The following is a 20,733-nucleotide window of genomic DNA, read 5'->3' on the forward strand; positions in this document are numbered from 1 at the left end:
TTCCAGCAATACAAGGACAGAAACACTAATGCTCTGCACACTAGGCTAAGTCAAGACGGGTTTCCATAATATCATTAGGCTGTACTTCAGAAAAACATGCTGGTCTTTTCCTTAAGCAAGCATTATATGAACTCATTTGACTGGTACATAATTTTTTGTAATGACATAGGGACTAATGCTTTACAGCCATTTACTCACTTAGAATCTAAATGGACAAACACAATAACAGGTAGCACAGTACAGGAGGTGTTAGTTTAAATGGATATTCCAATATTTACATGTGTTTTAGGGAAGGGGGGATTGTGGGGCAAGTGTTAAAATTGTGCAGTATTTAGCAATACTGCACAATTTAGGGAACATGAGAAGCTTGTTTTTCTCAGTGATCCTGTAATAATCCAATCCGAGGAACGGACACTTGAGCGTGGCCTAAAAGCACCTGATCCCGCTCTCCTTCAGGCAGAGACAGGCACACATTCACTGGTGGGACTGTAAATAGTCTACTGACTGTTAACTGCCTTATAGCTGTACTGGGACATTGATGTTACAGAGCTCCTGATAGTCCTAAAGTAATATATTGAGTGTCCTGTTAAGCAATGTCTTCATTTAATATTTATTTATCATTTCCTTCTTTTGCATTTGAGAGTGATAGCTGAAATCAAATGGAAACTGGAGCAAAGCAAGCATATCAACAGGAGTTGAATTTTGGCTGTGAGTCACGGGGGTTAACGGGTTTATCCTTGGTGGAGATTTAGCCTCGCTGACGCGACCGACGTGATTCACAGCGCAAGGGGAGCTGTGAGGACTTGGAGAGGTGTATGCTGCATTCAAATCAAGTGGGAAGTCTGAACTCAGAAATCTCCGACTGGGAAAAGTCTTTTGGACGGTAATCCAACTTGGAATTCCAGTACGGAAACGGGTATCTTTTATATATATGTATATATTTATATATGTATATATTTATATATACATATAGTCCTATTATATTATATATATATATATATATATATATATATATATATATATATGTCTTAGTAAAAGTGAGGTCCATTCAACTGGAGCACCTCTAGTATCCAACTCCACAATGTTTACACACCCAGGGTTGTCGCTGCCCTTATTGTGGCCCTTAAAGACAATCTGCCAGATTATCTGATATGCGTATTGAACATAGGCATACATATTACACTGTCAACAATTTTCTGTACATTGTTTTGCGTTAAAGTGGGGACTCTTCTACTCAGGAGAAACTCTGGTACTGATTTTTGTTTAGCATTATCTATTCCAATTAGGGCATGTTGATTACACTATTTGAATCCGGTTGCATCAGTTTTAATGCGGGACTTTTATTTTGAAGGTTAAACGTTGAGTTTACTATTGTTTCTGATCATTAATGTTGTTCATTTCACACTGGTGACAACATGACTAGTCGGCATCACAGACGTTGTTAATAACTATGCCAAATTCACCACATCGAACAAGATCTGGCCGCTGATGGAGAAATGTAAATGGATACCATCTGTGCTTTATGCGACGATGTTGTTTAGTTAAAATGGTTACGTTTTGTAGCGAGAGAAAGTAAAAACGCTTTTATGGCTACGTTAGCTAGCTAGCCACAAAAGTGGCTCGGTCTGCCCGCATTGGCGTAAAGGATGCAGCTAGCTTGCAAGCTAGCGAACGTACTGTAAACCGCCGGTTAGCATGGCTAACTGGCGTCAGTTTTGTTGACACATCCTGAATTCCGGAATTAGGCGGTCTGAATTTAACTACATCATACGCAGTGTGCCAAAGACAAAAACGTTAGCTACCTCAAACATGAGAACGATCTAATACTAGTTTTCTATCTGTTATCCTGGTAATGTTGACTAGTTAGGTAACGTTAGTTAGCTTGTTGAAAGTGCCCAAGTGATTGTGTTGATATGGTAATTTTTTTTCTTATACAGCACAACGCAGCTGGACCGAACGGTGTTCATTCCAGTCTGATACTTCAGCATGGAATAACCAGCACGGCTTCTCTTGAATCTATCCTCTAACGTTAATGTTAGCTGTCTACCCCCTGGCAAATAACTAAAAAGCAAGGTATGTAGATATTCATTTTGTCTTAAAGAGAGAACTAGTTCCTAGGAAAGAGCTGATTTTCAACATAACAATTGAAATTGTTCTCCAATTGTAAAATGTGTTCCCTTAAGACCTAACTAGTAAGAATTTAACTCCATTGTTTGACAATGTTATGTCATCTAAAGAAGAGATGACAATTAACTTATCTTTTTAGTCATATATAGCTAGCTAGTACCCAGCACAGCTTTGTTGGACGTTTGTTGATCCACTAAATCTATGCCTAAATCCATGCCTGTTTTATCATTAAGTTCCTGGTTTTCCAGCTTGATTGCACCTCCAATTGACCTTGTTTGTGCCTGTGTCAACTATGGAGACAACTCAAGTGACTTTGGCAGTTAGGGGAGACACATCCCCAGGTAAGACCAACCCCTACTGCAGGGCAACAGACTAATCTGAAACAAGAAGACTATTCAATTCAACTTTAGACAGAAAAATTGACAACTAACCAGTCAGTCAGGAATGTCATCTTTTAGCTAATCTCAGCTAACCCATATCTAATATCCTGCGTAATTTGGTAAGATTCTCGATTACAAGCCTGTCCACGAGAGTTTGGCTTTTGGCCAAAAAGGCCTTGATCTTTTGAACCTAATAAGGGGTGGGGGGGGGGTGTTTGTGAAAATGCGTGCAAAGTGAGTGTGTGTGTGTGGCGCATTAATAGAATGTAATAATATGGTGTATGACTAGGGGAGGTGATAGCCGTGGTTGGTAGCTGTGAAGCTTTAGGAGGCTGGTGCCATCAGAGAGCTGTGACCCTACAACCTGCTGAACACGATGGGTACATATCACTTTCCTCTTGGAATATGATCTGAATGATTTCTGTGTTGATGTTTGTAGCTACAGGGTGTTTAAGTAATTACACATATTATGTTCCTTCCCCAGCACATTGTGGAAGAGGATCATCAGTGTGCCCAGAGGTGCTGTGTCAACCTACCGCTATTTCAAAGGCCACTTCCTGGAGTCAAAGGTGAGCTCATTTTATGTGCTGTCAGCATGATGTAATATTAAACAAAATACATTGTGGTTGGTCTTTAAAAACGATTGTACCATAATCCAGTTACGTAAGTAGTTGCTTTAGTGGTAATCTCATGTTGGCCGTTGAGAGACAGTTGACAAAGGATTGACAGTATTGTGTTAACAGCAGGTTAGAGCCAGACTAGGAGTCGTTGTGTTGTGCTCTTAAACCTTCCTTTTGATGATGGTGATGAATAGCCTACATGCAGTGTGATCAACATTTTATATCCCCACTTCAGTTCTGGAGGCTGCTGATATTTTCACAGCTTATCTCTTTTATGAAATTGAATGTCATTTAAATGTAATGTACTTCATACTAAACTGTTTAGAGGATGTTTTAATTCACACACAGTTCTTCTTCTATGGAGCCACTGTAATCCAAGTGTGACCGAGTTAGTCTATGAGTAAGTCTGTTTTGAGTGAACATTAGAAAGCATTAGATTAGCTACGCTATAGCAGATCTAAGATCATTCATGGTTTATTTAGCTCACTTTCCCCACATCTGTGTTGATCCCCTCTAGCTGTCCTCTGTGCAGTTGCTACATAACTCTTAGAGAGGAGAGCATGCCTGGAGCTCTGCCAGCTGGCCATAGCTGAGCTCTGATCTGTGCACGTGACTTGAGCCTCTCCCATGTTATTTAATGCTAAGCTAGACTTGGAAGTTGGAACAGACCAACACAAGCACAGTATGTTCTTTACCATTCCAATTATTCATGTCAGTTCTCAGTAATATTCTCTATATGGGCAGCTTGGAGGCTCAAATTACACCCTTTTTTAAGCACTTCCTCATTCAGAGAGGGACAGCTAGAGAGAGCGTGTCTGGCTGTTGTGTCCTACAGACAGTAGCATATGAAGTAACACTATCACACCCGTGATGCGATGTGGAAACGAGGAAAAACAACTCATTTGAACTGTGCTGTCCCTTCCTGGTCTGAACTACTGTCAGTGGGCTAGCAGCATTACTAACTTGTCAGAGAGCATAATTTGTTGACTCATGGGGTGGTGCTCAGCACACACATTCAGATAGGCCAGCTGTAATGACATCACGTTTTACTATGTCTCTGTGGCCAGAAACCTAAAACCAGGACCACATTCAATTATTTTTGTGATTTAACCTGTTTTTAATACCAATTATAAAACGAGTTGTTTGGATCCTGGATGCTGATTGGTTGATAGCAGGGAGTTATTCACCACAGTCCCTGGGTAATGCCTGTTACAGTTTCATTAGAATGATCCACTGCCCCACATCCCAGCCAGGCAATTTATAAACGTAATCTTCCCTGTAAAAAAGTGACTAGACATTATTTCCCCATGCCACTAGGCTAGCATTTGGTTTGTCTAAACCTTTCTGCCTGCCTCTGATCTGTGCAACAATGTTGCAGGTTTTTACACTGTGCCATAGAGAGAATGAATGTGACGAGACTGACAGCTTCTCTGAGCCAGCCAAATTCATATTGGAACATTATAATGGATATATCAAAAGAAATGAAAATGCACATAGTTTGTCATTTCAGCTGCTTGGTGTGATTGTGTCTTAGCTTTAGTTGGCTAGGAGAAGTAACTAGCCTGCATGGCAACCTTTTTTTCTTAAAACGTTTGGACTGGATGACCAGCTCGTTTGGCTATATTTGGACTATATTGTCTGGTTGAAGGATGAAATAAAACAAATGTACTCATTAAAATAACAAAAATGGTGAATGTCTCTCCTATGGGCTGTTTCCCGGCCCTCCGTTCCGCGTTGGGCCTTCGAACAACCCTTACTCAGGAGATATTCACACGATCATCTCCAGGTTTTCATGCCTTATTGCTTAAATATTGTAGCAGACCAACTTTGTTGGACCGGAGAAAAAATGATAATTTGAAAATGTTTTATAGTAAGTATTCAATCTTTCAGAGGAGATAGCAAAATATGTTAGTGTAGTAGAAGAGATGATGCCAAAGTTCTGCCTCCTGTCAACTAATAGAACCCCTTTGCAGATATCAACCAATGGTTGCTGATTGGTGACCAAAGTGACCGTTGACTACATCTGTCTTAATGCTGTACTAAACATTGGCATTGCAGAGTGCAGGTGGTCCCTGTCAGGTGATAGTCACTAAGTGGGAGACCCACCAGCAGCCACGCCTGATGAGACCCGCAGGTATATAAACCAGAACGATGCCCGGCTTGGTTTGGGAAATGTTTCTATGCTTACCTGAGGCAAGGGGATTCAGCAGCCATAAGACTGCTGAACAATTTAATCAAATGGCCACCCGGACTATTTACACTGCCCCCCCCTGCTGCTACTCGCTGTTTTATTATTTATGCATAGTCACTTTACCCGAAACCTACATGTACAAATGAATACCCCCAGTATATAACCTTGTTATTGGTATTTTATTGTGTTACTTTTGATTTTATTTTCTACTTTAGAGTTTATTTAGTAAATCATTTCTTAACTATAAGTAAGCATTTCACTGTAAGGTCTACACTTGTTGTATTTGGCACATGGACAAAACATTTGATTTGAGGCCACTCAAACACCATTGTTTCAGAACTCAGACAAAGCTCATTCAAAATCAGCTTGATGGGAACAAATCTAATATACTGTAGTGTCACCCTCAATCCTACAGCCTGACACTTTTTGGTCAAGGTTTAAAACATCAAATCTATATAATTATTATTACTATTTTATGTTGCTTTTAGAAGTATGGAACTTTATGGTTTGTTTTCTATAGACCTCATGCCTGTTTATTCTCTTGCAGAATCACACCTTGATATTGACAATGGCCAATTTGGATTCCACAGTAAGTCTAAATATATCACATCTTGATTTAATCAATTTGGGGAAGTTATCTTTGACACCCATTCAAAATAGTGGATTTGGCTAGTTAAGCCACACCTGTTACTGACAGGTATATAAAATCGAGCACACAGCCATGCAATCTCCATAGACTAACATTGGCAGTAGAATGGCCTTACTGAAGAGCTCAGTGACTTTCAACGTGACACCGTCATAGGATGCCACCTTTCCAACAAGTCAGTTTGTCAAATTCCGGTTACTTGCCCAACGCTCTTACCTGATAGGTTGACCTAACCTTAATCCTTACCTTAACCACACTGCTAACCTTATGCTTAACCATTACCTTAAATTAAGACCAAAAAGCACATTTCTGTTTTCATGAATTGTTACTATATAGCCAATTTTGACTTTGCACATGTAGTGGAAATTGCTCAGTTCTGCCTTCAATGCAAGATTCATGACAATAAACGTCAGTGTTACTAAGTACCTGAGGAATGACTCAAACCTCTGGTTGAACTGAGCTCTTCACAGGTTACATGTAAATCACGTCCCCATTAGAGACTGCTAAGATTTGAGGTTACAGTTATCTGGTAAAACATGCGAATATGTTTAAACAATGGCTTTTATTTCCATAGCAATTTTCTCAAAGTGCTTTGCATTGTTTGCGGCTAGCTAACCTCATCCACCACCAAGTACTGTTACACTCACCTGGGTGATCCAGCAGGAGCCATTTTGTGCCAGAACACTCACCACATGTTTCCCTGCGACTCCTTTCTGCAGATGGCTTACAGTGTGTGGACTCTGGGTGGCTGACTTGCCAGACAGAGATCCGTTTGCGTCTGCACTACTCAAAGACGTCTCCTGTATCCATCACCAAGAAGAAATATAAGAAGTCTCGTTTCAGGTGAGGCCGAGAGACACGCGGCTCTTATTCAACACTGTTTGATGCCTGAGTGCTTATCTAAGAGGCTGTGGCTTGGATCAGAAGGGGCAGAATCTCCTCAAATGCAGATAGAAATTATCCCAAAATAACTTATGGAATCAAACCAAATAGGGCACTAAAATAAATCCTCTTTATTGATGAAATACGCAGACAACTCCTGTAAAGGTATTGATGAGAACACTAGTCCACCTGTTCAAATTCATGACTTATTAGTCAGGCTTGTAAGGTCTAAAACCTTTCCCAATTTGACCTCTGTTGACCTGTGACCTTTCTCCCCTGACCCCAGGATCAAGCTGACACTGGAAGGTGTAGAAGAGGAGGAAGATGATGAAGAGCAGGAGCAGAGCGCGGTGGCGTGGCACAAGATGACCACCACGCTGGAGACCAGTATGATCAGTGGTGATGCGTACAAGTCCCGCCACTCCCAGCCTGAGTGTGGCTATGCCCTGGAGGCCTCACAGTGGACAGAGTACGTCATCCACACCATGGACCCTGACAACCTGGAACTCACCTTTGACTTCTTTGAGGTACAGTTCACAGCAGGGTGACTATTGTCAACTCTACAGAAACAACTGATTTTCGTGTTGTAACTATACTCCCAAACCAGTGTTTAGTCAGTATCAGACCGTGTGTGTGTGTGTGTGTGTGTGTGTGTGTGTGTGTGTGTGTGTGTGTGTGTGTGTGTGTGTGTGTGTACAGTACAGAGTGAATCTATTAACCCTTTCCTCCCCTCCTCAAAAGGAGGACATGGGTGAGCATGTAGTGCCAGGGGATGCCCACCCGGGGACCGTGGGTACGGCCTGCCTTCTCTCCTCATTCTTTGTGGAGAGTGGCAAGGACACGGGTGTGGTCACTCTGCCCATAATGAAACGCAACTCCAGACAGACCCTGGGCAAAGTCCGAGGTGAGCAACCCTCCTACCCCCCCGGAACAAGTGGTCTTGTAATATTTTAGTTTTACAAAGCTACTGAGTTACTTGACACCCATGTAACTCTTTGTAAATCAGGTATTAATATCAATGGGATATTTGCAGAAAACTTGATTCGGATGCAGCAGGACTTATTGAATATACTCCCGAGTGGCGCAGCGGTCTAAGGCACTGTATCTCAGTGCAAGAGGCATCACTACAGTCCCTGGTTGGAATCCAGGCTGTATCACATCCACCCTTGTTTGGGAGTCCTTTAGGGCGGCGCACAATTGGCCCAGTCGTCCGGGTTTGGCCGGGGTAGGCCGTCATTTATAAATAAGAATTTGTTCTTAACTGGCTTACCTAGTTAAATACAGGTTAAATTTGAAAACGTCTATATTTCCCTAAGAGTGACTGACTATGTTAAGTAGATGGTCTAAAACTAAGATTCAGCCTGTATTGACTGACAGGTCTTTCAGAAGTGTGTACCAGAAATGGAATTAGTCAGTTAATTCAGGAAATAAACTGATTCTATTTCAATACTAAAAATAAAAAAGATTTCTCAATAAATTGAAAGGGAGGGGTGTTTTATTTCAAAACTTTTAAATTGTTTAATTCAAATCCCTTCCTAAATTGGATCACTTCAATTTCAATTGACTCCAAAAGGGAGGGGTGTAAACATATTTTTTTCAGTTGACCCCAACCCTGTAGAGTACTGTAAGTCAGCACATCCAGTTCCTCCTGCAGCCTTTTTTCCTATGTAAACAGTCAACTTTCCGCTTAGCATGTAACTGTCAAACAGGGTGGGAGGTCAAAACAGGAACTAGAATGTAAATGCAGAATTAGATGACTTGGGGCCAGAGTGTTAGCTAAAATGTTTCCCTGGTAAAAAATAAAAGTCAGATTAAAGTAAATTAATGAGTACAATTCACATTTTTAAAACAACGTATAATAATTTAAAGTCATGTATTTTTCTGTTCCAGTGGACTACCTGGTGATCCGTCCTATCGAGGGATTACAGTGTGACATGAGCTCTTCCTTCACCAAGTACTGGAGGAAGAGGAGTGCCCCACTGGACGTAGGCCACAGAGGGGCCGGCAGCACACACGCAGCAAAGTGAGAGACGCACACACGACACAATTGATTATTAGGTGTTGATGTGCCTAAGAGGAATTTTTAAATGAATGTCTATGTGTGTGTGTTGAAGCAGGACTCTACTCAATAACAACACAAAGTCCCTTTCGTACTCTGTTTATTGAATGTTTGAATGCAATTTTCCTGTTCTGTCCGGCTTCAAAGATTCAGTGCAAGTTAGGACATGCCCAGTCAGACTGAGACATCAACAGAGGAAGTCGAGGTCAACGAACAACAACAAAGACATTGTTCTTTCTGGTTTCTTGTCGTGTCACTGTACTGGGAAAACCGTGCCTCTGAATCTCAGCCAGAAGTTGTGTCAGAGTGCAAGTCATTAACTAGTAGTCTGACCGTACACAATTGGTTTGGTATCTGTGTTATACTGTACATTGTAATTTGGGTGCCTTTGTCATTGGTTATCTTTGGTTTTGTGCTAAAAATGTCTGATTTTAATTTTCAGACATACCAAAGTTAGGGAGAACACCATTGCCTCGTTTAAAAGTGCTGCCAATCATGTGAGTATTCCTACAAAACGTAAAACACCTGGAAATGTATCTGATCTGGTTTTACATCAGAGTTGACTGCATGTGTGTGGTATGTTTTTGAAGGGGGCTGCCTATGTAGAGTTTGACGTCCATCTCTCCAAGGACTGCGTCCCCATCGTGTACCACGATCTCACCTGCTGCATCTCCACTAAGAAGGTAAACAACAACATAAATCCTGCCGGGTGCACCCTGTACAGCATCCTTACTTTTTATTTTATTTTCCTCTCCTGTCAGAAAGGAGACAAGCTCTCTCTGGACCTGTTTGAAGTTCCTGTCAAAGACCTCACATACGACCAGCTACAGCAGCTCAAGGTAGAAGAGCTTTTAACTACAGCTAGCCTCTGGCTTCTCCTTTACTAGTTAATAAACTCAGACGCCAGTCCTTGAAATGGGTTAATATGAAGTATTTTTTTGTCATGTAGACTATGGTTTATCCCACACTATTTAGGAGTAGGCCTATATGATGTGATGTGAAAGATGACTTGGTTTTGTGTTTGAACAGTTGGGCCATGCTTCTGCCTTGAAGGTGAACGACCACAAAGGTATAGTGTATTTTCTTATATTTCGCTGGCTACAATACCCACCACAAAATCCTACACACAATGCCCCATAATGACAAGTGAAAACAGGTTTTTAGACATTTTAACAAATGTATAAAAAAAAAATACAAAACAGATACCTTGTTCACATAAGTATTCAGACCCTTTGCTATGAGCCTCGAAATTGATCTCAGGTGCATCCTGTTTCCATTGATCATCCTTGATGTTTTTACAACTTGATTGGAGTCCACCTGGGGTAAATTCAATTGATTGGACATGATTTGGAAAGTCACACACCTGTCTATATAAGGTCCCACAGTTGACAGGGCATTTCAGAGCAAAAACCAAGCCATGAGGTCGAAGGAATTGTCCATGGAGCGCCGTGACAGGATTGTGTTGAGACACAGATCTGGAGAAGGGTACCAAAAAATGTCTGCAGCATTAAAGGTCACCAAGAACACAGTGGCCTCCATCATTCTTAAAGGGAAGAAGTTTAGAACCACCAAGACTTCCTAGAGCTGGCCGCCCGGCCAAACTGAGCAATCGGGAGAGAAGGGCCTTGTTCAGGGAGGTGACCAAGAACCCAACAGTTACTCTGACAGAGCTCCAGAGTTCCTTTATGGAGATGGAAGAACCTTCCAGAAGGACAACCATCTCTGCAGCACTCCACTAATCAGGCCTTTATGGTAGAGTGGCCAGACTGAAGCTACTCCTCTGTAAAAGTCACATGACAGCCCACTTAGAGTTTGCCAAAAGGCACCTAAAGGACTCTCAGACCATGAGAAACAAGATTCTCTGGTCTGATGAAACCAAGATTGAACTCTTTGGCCTGAATGCCAAGCGTCACGTCTGGAGGAAACCTGGCACCATCCCTAGGGTGAAGCATGGTGGTGGCAGCATCATGCTGTGGGGATGTTTTTCAGCGGCAGGGACTGGGAGACTAGTCAGGATCGAGGCAAAGATGAACGGAGCAAAGTACATAGATATCCTTGATGAAAACCTGCTCCAGAGCGCTGAGGACCTCATACTGGGGTGAAGGTTCACCTTCCAACAGGACAACGACCCTAAGGACACAGCCAAGACAACGCAGGACTGGCTTCAGGACAAGTCTCTGAATGTCCTTGAGTGACCCAGCCAGAGCCCGGACTTGAACCCAATCGAACATCTCTGGAGAGACCTGAAAATAGCTGTGCAGCGACGCCCCCCATCCAACCTGACCGAGCTTGAGAAGATCTGCAGAGAAGAATGTGAGGAACTCCCCAAATACAGGTGTGCCAAGCTTGTAGCGTCATACCCAAGAAGACTTAAGGCTGTAATCGCTGCCAGAGGTGCTCAACATAGTACTGAGTAAAGGGTCTGAATACTTATGTAAATACTTATGCACCCTAATAGCACCCTATGTGATATTTCAGTTTATTTGTTAATACATTTGCTAATATGTTTTAAAGAAACTGTTTTGGGGGTATTGTGTGTAGATTGATGAGGAAAAATCAGCAATTTAATCGATTTTAGAATGAGGCTGTAACGTAACAAAATGTGGAAAAAGTCAAGGGGTCTAAATACTTTCCAAATGCACTGTATGTCCGCTGCTTGCATCATTTGTTTTAAAGCAGTTGAACATGAATCATCAGAGCAGCTGCTGAACTGTGTATGGGCCTATCAGAGCAGCTGCTGAACTGTGTATGGGCCTATCAGAGCAGCTGCTGAACTGTGTATGGGCCTATCAGAGCAGCTGCTGAACTGTGTATGGGCCTATCAGAGCAGCTGCTGAACTGTGTATGGTTTACTCCCACTTTGTTTCTTAGATGATGATGAAGACGAAGAGGTTGACGAGCATCAGCCCTTCCCTTCCTTTTCCCAGGTAGATAACCTCCTAGTCGGCGTCACCATACGATGGGGTTATTTGGTGATCTTTGTGAACTAGCCTATCCCAACCTTCAGGTTCTGTGTCCTATTATAACTGATTCCCTATGTCATGTTCCAGATATTCCAAGCAGTGCCTGAAAATGTGGGCTTCAACATTGAGCTGAAGTGGGTTTGTCAGATGAAGGTAGGTACAGCCAGTCAGTGATACTGGAGATGGGAAGTCACGAGGTGGCCATGCTAGAAAGTACCTAAGTGGCTGAACCGATGAGCATGTACATGACCCATCTGTTTTTTTTAGGGTTAGGGCTTGTGGTTCAAGTCAAATAGGAACACTTTGTACTTTTAACTATCCTATCATGGTTCGATTGTAACAACCCTTATCACATTGGACGGTTGTGATTTTGTTTACAACAGGATGGTTCGTGGGAAGGAAACCTGTCCTCGTACTTCAACATGAACCTGTTCCTGGACATCATACTGACCTGTGTGCTGCAGAGAGCCGGCAAGAGACGCATCGTCTTCTCCTGCTTCGACCCTGACGTCTGCACAATGTAAGCACCGCTTACCGACCAGTTATCCAACAATCAGACAGTGTTAACCTGCCGAGCTGAAGCCTTGTTTACATAGTTGTAATATGTATGTTTATGACTGCCTATGACAAATGTTATGTAGCTGTTGTGAAGGCTTTATGAATGCATACGTAAGGGGGGGTTACAGTGAAGTTAAGCATAGATGCTGTATTCTCCCCCAGGGTTCGTCAGAAGCAGAACAAGTACCCCATCCTGTTCCTGACCCAGGGCATCTCTGAGATCTACCCGGAGCTCATGGACATCCGCTGTCGCACCACACAGATCGCCATGAGCTTCGCACAGAGCGAAAACCTCCTCGTGAGTGGTGGAACTGGGATGGATGGATGGATGGATGTGTCTGTGCTAATGTAGGGGATCAGTCAACTCTGATTGTGTCTGTAGGGTATTAGTGCCCACACTGAGGAGCTCCTTCAGAACCTGGAGCACATCCGAGAGGCCCAGTCTAAAGGCCTGGTAGTGTTCTGCTGGGGAGACCTCAACAACGACCACGACAACAGGACCAAGCTACGGGAACAGGGCATCGACGGACTCATCTACGACAGGTAAACATTCGTCTGATGATGGTCTATGACTGGTAAATCCGTTTGGCTTATATAGGGGCAGGTTACCAGACACAGATTAAAGCTTGTGCCAGACTAAAAAGCTTGCTGTTTTACTCCAAGACTAGGCCTAATGGAGAGGACACCCCCCCTTCCCATCTTGCTCAATGTGCTGTTTTTAGTTCCCCAGAGGCCTAGCCAAAGGTTAGCTATAATAAAATATTTTGTTAGGACTTAAGAGTTTGACCCTCGGGCAGGTACACCCTGTTCTCATGTAGTTATGTAAACCCGGGTTTAAATATCTATCCTGATCACACTATCAACAGCTGTAAGACTCAACATTGCTCTAGAGTTTATTAGTCACATGCACAGGGTCAATGATGTAATTGCAGGGTACAGTGAAATTCTTACTGTTGGAGCTCCAACAGTGCAGGTCAAGAGAAGTGAATGGGACAATAATAATATATCCATTTTTACAACTGCAGTAATGAAAATATTCCATTATGGGTCAGTAATTGTAGTGTAAACACAGTCAGCGTATCAGTTAAGGACATCATAATGTGAGGTTACATATTATTACAACCTAAAAACACACACAGTAGGCAAATATTTAATCACTTGTCGTTCAGCCACTGTAGCTAGACTAATGAAAGTAATAGTCGTTATGTAATTACAAAATTCAAGTAGAGGTAACTGGGTCAGAGAGAGGCTTCCTTCAAAGAACAGACACATCATGTGACCTGACCTCAGCAAGAACTGGTTTTAGAATACTGCCTCAGCAGTATAGACCTGTTTTACCTAAATGACACCTTTGAACTGTGGTCTACATGTTTGGCCGTGATTGGGTTTACAGATTAAACCATTCAGTGGGATTCCTGGGAGTCAGAAATTGATTGACAGAATTTCTTCCAGCTGTATCTTATCACTGGAATACACCAGATACATTTACTCCAGTCCCCTGCTTATTGTCATGACAACTGGGAGTTGGTAAAAGTTGCCCCTAACAGCAGATGCAGGGTCAGATATTCTTTCAACCCTTATTGGGACTAATATAACCTGACCCTAGATCTGAGGTTAAAATGGCCATTTCTACCTGGAGCTGATAACTGTGCCTCTTTCTTTCAGAATATGTGAAAGCTGGTGGCCAAATCATGTCATTGACTCTCACCCTACTGGTTCTTCTGATGCCAGTAATGTCTCTCTGGTTCCTGGCTGTGCTTATATACTCACCACTGATTTTGGATCTTTTGTTTCCTCGTGACTACTGCCTGAATGAAAGCCCCCTGGTCTGGTCAATAACTGGAACAGACCAGCAGGGTTCCATGACAATGATGCAAGACAATTGACTTCTCATTTTGCTCAACTGTGTGGAGAACTAGGCTATGTTCCCCTGCGATAGTCTCCCTAGAGTTTGCACTTCTTATGAAAAAGTGTGTTGGTAGCAACATTTTACCAGACTTTATATTAAAGTGTTAATATTGATTGTTTAAAGCAACGATTGATTGGTCAACTGCCCTGTCTATCATTTGAGATGAGACTTCCCCAGTGGATAAAGGTTGCTCCTTATATTCATGCGTTTTATCAGTTTGTTTATTTTCAGCTTTATTACTCCTGCTTCCAGCTCTTCTTCAGCACTGGCCATTCCCAGACAGGCCTATGTAGATGCATGGCGTATAAAGCACCCAGTTAGAGCAACTTTCTGTTTTGTTGGAATGTCAGGTGGTCAGGCAGCATGGCTGATTCAGGAGCAAGTGGCTGTAAGAGCCTGTTTACATTGAGCTGAATTCTGTTGATCCATGGGTGTGCACTGTTCTTTTGAATGCCTGTTGGAAACATATTGACTGCACATTCTGGTTTTCACCTGCAAGTATTTAACCTTTCAGATTTGCATGCTCTTTATTTAGGGCCAAGGAAGTATCATGAGTTCGGGGTCACTAATACGCCTTCCAGCTAGTTGTAGAATGGATGTTCCCAAACTGGTGACATCGTCCTGTGTGCACAATGTTCCAGTTCATGACTGATAACAGCTTGAGTTCAGCTCGCTGCTCTTTTTGGCTTTGCAGAGTATTGTGTATTTCAGTCTGTTACAACTTCTCAGGGATTTCATAGCTTGATGGGTGAACAATTATTTGTTTATAAATTATTTATAATGATTAAGAATCAGCATAGATGCATGAAAAATATGGGTGTTAGCGTAGTGGTCTTTTCCATTAGTGCATGTAATGTAGAGCGGTTGGAAAAAAGCCTATTGGTGATTGTTGTGTTGTCATGAAGGATACTGCTAGAAGCTAATCCCTTCTCTTCTGCTTTATGCTACAACATTGTACAGTAGCTGATCATGTAATGTGAGTTTGTTTTTATTGCTAAGGTTAGGCCTATATTGACATGCTATTGATCATGTTGACTAGCCATTTGTTATGTAGACACTGAGAAACCAGACATCTTTATTTTGAACAGCATTTCCGTGTTCCCTTGTGTACCTGAGGTAGTTCTGTCTTTGGCTCATTAACAGATGTTTGTTTTTCTCCTTTCTCCATCTTTCTCTCCAGGATCTGTGACGACCAGGTCGAGCAGCCTAACATCTTCAAAGTAGAGGAGCAGCACACGCTGCAGGAAACGCTCAAGAGCTTTGTGTGTTCCTGCTACACCATCCCCTGCCAGGCGGCTCCTGTCTGCCCCTCCTCCACCTCCAAGGAGCACAACGGCAGTGCAGAGTCTGACTCGGGCCTCAGCTCCTCCTGAACGACTCACTGCCCCCCTAAGTTTGTCACTAGATAGGACAGAAGCGGCAATGCATATAGACAGAATTGATGAGTAAGTGTACACTACTTGTTTATAATTAAGTGTCAGAGTATTACATAGGAGCTACACTAGGGAAAAGGGATTTTCTTTTTTAACCTGTTGTACTGGAAGTGTAACTTTTTGCCTGCGTGAGCAGAGTGCAAGTCACTTTACCCTAATGTTCTCGGGTGTGAGCTGCTTGTCAATCTTTTAAGCTTGAGCAGCGCAAGCCTCTCGCAAAGCTACCGCGCTTACGCCTGGTTTCATTGAAGTGAATTGGAGCGTATCACACTCTGCAAAAGTTGCGCGTCTGGTGTAGCTCCTATGCTAGGGGTTAGGCGTTGTGATGGTAATCACAATGGGGGTTTAAAAAACACTCCTATCCTGTCTAGCATGACCAGAAAGTGACAACCCTTACTGAACTGACCTCCACTCTGTCCACTGAAGCCATACACAAGCTGTGTCCAGATCATTGTCCTCTCAGCTGTTTGTTTTAACTGGAAAAAGGATGGTGTTTTGCCAGTAAAGGCTTCTGGCATTTGTTATTTGGATTTTAGTTCTACGCAGTTGAATGACTGTGGGATATGCACCTCAGTCACAATAATAATGGAATTACCTGGACATTCACAGGTCTTCACTTACAAATTACCTACTCAAGGAATTTATTTTCAAGTGCATCTTTTATATAGCAAATTTGCTAAATACAAATCAAACTAAAGTGCTGAAATTAACTGTGTTAGCTTTTCCAGATAAAGTTTCTTATTGGAGTATCATAGGTTTAATTTAAGCATATGCTGTAGTTTGAAGTCTTTAGGCGGATAATGATTTGCATCTGCGTTATGATTTTCCTCATATGATATAGCCAACATTTTACAATAGCAGTATTATTTTTGTCACTCATATCATTTTGACAGGGAGTATTGCAGTTGAACAAGATCATTCTGGACAGTGACCAAAACTTTCTCTCTCAGGTGGTTTTAAATTCAATTGTCCATTTGAACTTAAACTCATGCAATCTGATTTGTATTCGGAGTGCCCTGAGCCGTGCCATTAATGAAGTGGCATTGCTGGATGACCAGATTATGAAGTGTTGCTGTGGGTGCCTAAATCTGAACAGATGAATAATATCACTTTAATGACCTGTTGAATGACCAGTAGAAAAACAGTTTGTTTATGCTCTCAACACCACCTTGAATCTGTGAGCTCAAAAGTCACCATTAGGAAAGGTATACACTCCTACGTATTTATTTCTACAGTGAAGCTAAAATGTTTAGTTTTGTTTTGTACTCAAGCATTTTGAATTTGAGATCAATTGTTTGAGGCGATAGTTACACATCTGTAACTTTCTCACTCGTCATTATTCACCATTCATTAGTGATTATCCAAAAAGTGTGGTAGCATCCACATTAAAATAGAAGTGTTCAGAAACCTGTAATATTCTTATTAACAATAAAACATTAGACAGTGAATTAATTTCTAAATGGTGAAACATATGTATTTAAAATGCTCTCAGATAAAAGGTGAAATTCTGTACTGTCGCCTCATTTTAAAACATTTGATCCCAAATGCTGGAGTACAGAGACAAATTCAAAGTTTTAGCTTCAATGTCCAAATAAGTAGGGGAGTATAGGTAGCCATTTGTTATGGCTAGGTTTAGTCCACACAACTCAATCCCTTATCTCCTTTGATGAGAAGAGTTTTTTTAGTAGCTGTGCTTGCTCTACACATAATATATGCCATTTAGCAGATGTTTTTTTTCCAAAGCGACTTAGTCATGCATGCATACATTTTATGTATGAGTGGTCCCGGGAATCAAACCCACTATCCTGCCGTTGCAAGCTCCATGCTCTGCCAACTGAACTACAGAGGACCACATCATCAGAAAGCCTTAATGGGGAAGTTGTATGATTTCACTAGTCTGATTGCCACTTGTTTCAGTCTCTTCATACCTCTGATCATTTAATGCAATAGAAGACCAATATTTGTCTTGCCTCCACTGAACAAAAGTTAATTTTTTTCCCCTTGCACAGTTTTCCTGCTACATTGCAACTCACATTTTTCCTACTGTCCGTATTTTGTTCTACAATCTTTTATTTAAATGCACATGGAAGACATGTAACTGTCTATTTTTCCTAAACGGTGTATATGACATGTAAACATTTCACTTGAACACAGAGAAGCTTGCATTGTTGTAGAAATGTATAGTCTGTCTGCTCGTTTGTCTGTTTTAAGTTATAAAAGTAAGGCAAAAAAAATGATCTTAATGTTTGACACTTCTACTGTATGTATGGCCTACTGTTAGTCATGATGCATGCCCCTCAGACAGAGTGCTATGATGGACTGGGTGACACAAGTTGATTGTATCGACGGTCACTCGTTCATGTCACACCCCTGCTACTCTGTTTGGACAATACAATGCTAGCTAAATGAAATGAAAAATTAATAAAATTATTTAGAAACGTATTTTGTAAGACTTTCTTTTACACATCGCAAAAATTGACATACCGGTCGGTACCAGTATTTTAAGAGTGTACTGCACAGTATGATGAGTGATTTATTAGAGAAATAATGTTGATCTGGTTCTGAATTTACAACCACTGGAGGCCTTTGGTTGGCCTTGAACATTGTCACCAACCAACATTATCTTGGTTGTACTTAACTCATTCTGCCTTGGCAAGGTGCCATGTTGTTGTTTGTCTTCTGCAGTGCTGCTTCCGGCACCTGTACTAGTTTAGTGGACAGTGTAACGTTAGGAGTTATGTCACCACACAGGCACAGCTGTAACTATTGTTAGCAGAGGCTGCTTTTACACAGCTGACTTCTGATATTTTTTTCACTAATTAGCCTTTTGACCAATCAGACCAGCTCTGAAAAATATCTGATGTGAAAAGATCTAATGTGATTGTTCAAAATACACATTTTAAACCAATGATGTATAAACCCTGGATTGCTGAGACTACCTACTATGTATTAGGTGGATTCAAAGCCTATCAGCCATATTGCCTCTCCCCAGTAGGAGCAGTCCTGGAATTGTACAGTATTTCAATTGAATGTTTCAAGGACAAAATAACATGTATTTAAGTATTATTTTTGTAGTGGGATTAGTAATTTAAAAAATACTTAAGGAAAATGTTTTTATTTGTATGTTGAACGTGCATAATATAATAAAGTATGCATTAAGTTGTCTGTAATAGAATACACGTCAAAAACAAATGTAGACAATAAATGCATTTATATAGCTTCCAAAAAAATGTTTTGCAATGGAGGAGTACCAAGATGGCTTCACGGCGTCTTCAATACAGCGCACCCTGTCAGTTATCCAGAGTTTATTCACATTTGTTTAAACGCAGCCAGAGTACCACACACACACACACACAGAAGCATACATTTGATCAAATCCTGGGTGTCCAATGTGGCTTTGTCCCTTCATCTGCACTAATGCTAACATTGCCATTTTGCACACATCAATCCCGTTCTTTCAGAATTCAGATGGAGAAGTTTTAACTTTAGTTCAATGCACGGCACGCCCATTTCGTCTTGACAGGTGGTTTGGTGCAGTGTGTTTTATCCATGATTTTATTGCCACCTAGTGCTCAATGATGAAAACAGACTAAAGCTTTCTCTTAATGTCTAGGTGTGATGATAGGAGACACTTTTGTATGTATAGCATATGTGGACACCCCTTCAAATTAGTGGATTTGGCTATTTCAGCCACACCCTTTGCTGATGTGTATAAAATAAAGCACACAGCAATCTCCATAGACAAACATTAGCAGTAGAATGGGTTTACTGAAGAGCTCAGTGACTTTCAATGTGGCACTGTCATTGGATGCCACCTTTCTAACAAGTCAGTTCATCAACTTCCTGCCCTGCTAGAGCTGCCCGGTCAACTGTAAGTGCTGATATTGTGAAGTGGAAACTTCTAGGAGTAACAACGTCTCAGTCACAAAGTGGTAGGACACACAAGCTCACAGAATGGGACTGCCTAGTAGTGAAGCGCTGTCCTCTGTTGCAACACTATGAGTTCCAAACTGCCTCTGGAAGCAACATCAACACAATAACTGTTCTTCAGGAGCTTCATGAAATTGGTTTCCATGGCCGAGCAGCCGTACACAAGCCTAAGATCACTATGCGCAATGCCAAGCGTCGGCTGGAGTAGCTTAAAGCTCGCCACCATTGGACTCTGTAGCAGCGTAAATATGTTCTCTGGAGTGATGGATCACGCTTCACCATCTGGTAGTCCTATGGACGAATCTGGGTTTGGCGGATGCCAGGAGAACGCTACCTGCCCCAATGCATAGTGCCAACTGTAAAGTTTGGTGGAGGAGAAATAATGGTTGCAGGCTGTTTTTTAATGGTTCGAGCTAGGCCCCTTAGTTCCAGTGAAGGGAAATGTTAATGCTACAGCATACAATGAAATTCTAGACGATTCTGTGCTTCCAACTTTGTGGAAGGACCTTTCCTGTTTCAGCATGACAATGCCCCTGTGCACAAAGCGAGGTCAACAGAAATTGTTGAGATCGGTGTGGAAGAACTTGACTGGCCTGTACAGAGCCCTGACCTCAACTCCATCAAACACCTTTGGGATGAATTGGAATGCCAACTGCATACCAGGCCTCATCGCCCAACATCAGTGCCTGACCTCACTAATGCTCTTGTGGCTGAATGGAAGCAATGTTCCAATATCTAGTGGAAAGCCTTCCCAGAAGACTGGAGGCTGTTATAGCAACAAAGGGAGGACCAACTCCATGTTAATACCCATGATTTTTGGAATAAGATGTTCGACGAGAAGGTGTCCACATACTTTTGGTTATGTAATGTATTTTGCGTCCAAGAACTTGTTTTACTCTATGATCAGAAATGTCTGGGCTTTAATGAATTCATTTTTTAGATGGGAGTTGTAGTTTAACTACTCATAAGGGTAACGTTTTTTGCCTAGATGGAAACTCAGTCCCATGATTCCCTTGGCGGCTACTGCAAGGACAC

The 20,733-nt window shown here is 41.7% G+C and overlaps 1 protein-coding gene across 6 annotated transcripts; it reads left to right on the forward strand.

Annotated features, from left to right (window-relative positions):
- The first annotated feature begins 462 nt into the window (after nucleotides 1-462).
- gpcpd1 (glycerophosphocholine phosphodiesterase 1) lies at nucleotides 463-18,210 on the forward strand. Of its 6 annotated transcripts, XM_029732545.1 has the most exons (22): nucleotides 1,106-1,498; nucleotides 1,938-2,073; nucleotides 2,376-2,468; nucleotides 2,797-2,887; nucleotides 2,992-3,076; nucleotides 5,186-5,261; nucleotides 5,866-5,907; nucleotides 6,684-6,807; nucleotides 7,133-7,373; nucleotides 7,588-7,750; nucleotides 8,737-8,869; nucleotides 9,348-9,402; nucleotides 9,496-9,588; nucleotides 9,667-9,744; nucleotides 9,935-9,974; nucleotides 11,777-11,832; nucleotides 11,956-12,021; nucleotides 12,252-12,388; nucleotides 12,589-12,724; nucleotides 12,809-12,969; nucleotides 14,092-14,156; nucleotides 15,516-15,704. In XM_029732545.1, the coding sequence occupies exons 3-22, from the start codon at nucleotides 2,420-2,422 to the stop codon at nucleotides 15,557-15,559; spliced, it is 1,935 nt and encodes a 644-aa protein (XP_029588405.1). In that variant the 5' UTR covers nucleotides 1,106-1,498; nucleotides 1,938-2,073; nucleotides 2,376-2,419; the 3' UTR covers nucleotides 15,560-15,704. The 6 variants fall into 6 exon arrangements, with proteins under 6 accessions (XP_029588159.1, XP_029588243.1, XP_029588405.1 ...); XM_029732299.1 differs by lacking the exons at nucleotides 1,106-1,498; nucleotides 14,092-14,156 and adding an exon at nucleotides 463-883 and having other exon boundaries at nucleotides 15,516-18,210; XM_029732383.1 differs by lacking the exons at nucleotides 1,106-1,498; nucleotides 14,092-14,156 and adding an exon at nucleotides 516-904 and having other exon boundaries at nucleotides 15,516-18,210.
- The last annotated feature ends 2,523 nt before the right edge of the window (nucleotides 18,211-20,733 follow it).

Source organism: Salmo trutta, chromosome 1 (assembly GCF_901001165.1).
Source record: "Salmo trutta chromosome 1, fSalTru1.1, whole genome shotgun sequence".
NCBI lineage: Eukaryota > Metazoa > Chordata > Actinopteri > Salmoniformes > Salmonidae > Salmo > Salmo trutta.

Coding starts and splice junctions, on each gene's coding strand:
- gpcpd1 (XM_029732299.1), top strand. CDS start 2,420: ATGGAGACAACTCAAGTGACTTTGGCAGTTAGGGGAGACACATCCCCA. Junction 8,870..9,347: donor GGCAGCACACACGCAGCAAA/GTGAGAGACGCA, acceptor TTTAATTTTCAG/ACATACCAAAGTTAGGGAGA. Junction 11,833..11,955: donor CCTTCCCTTCCTTTTCCCAG/GTAGATAACCTC, acceptor GTCATGTTCCAG/ATATTCCAAGCAGTGCCTGA.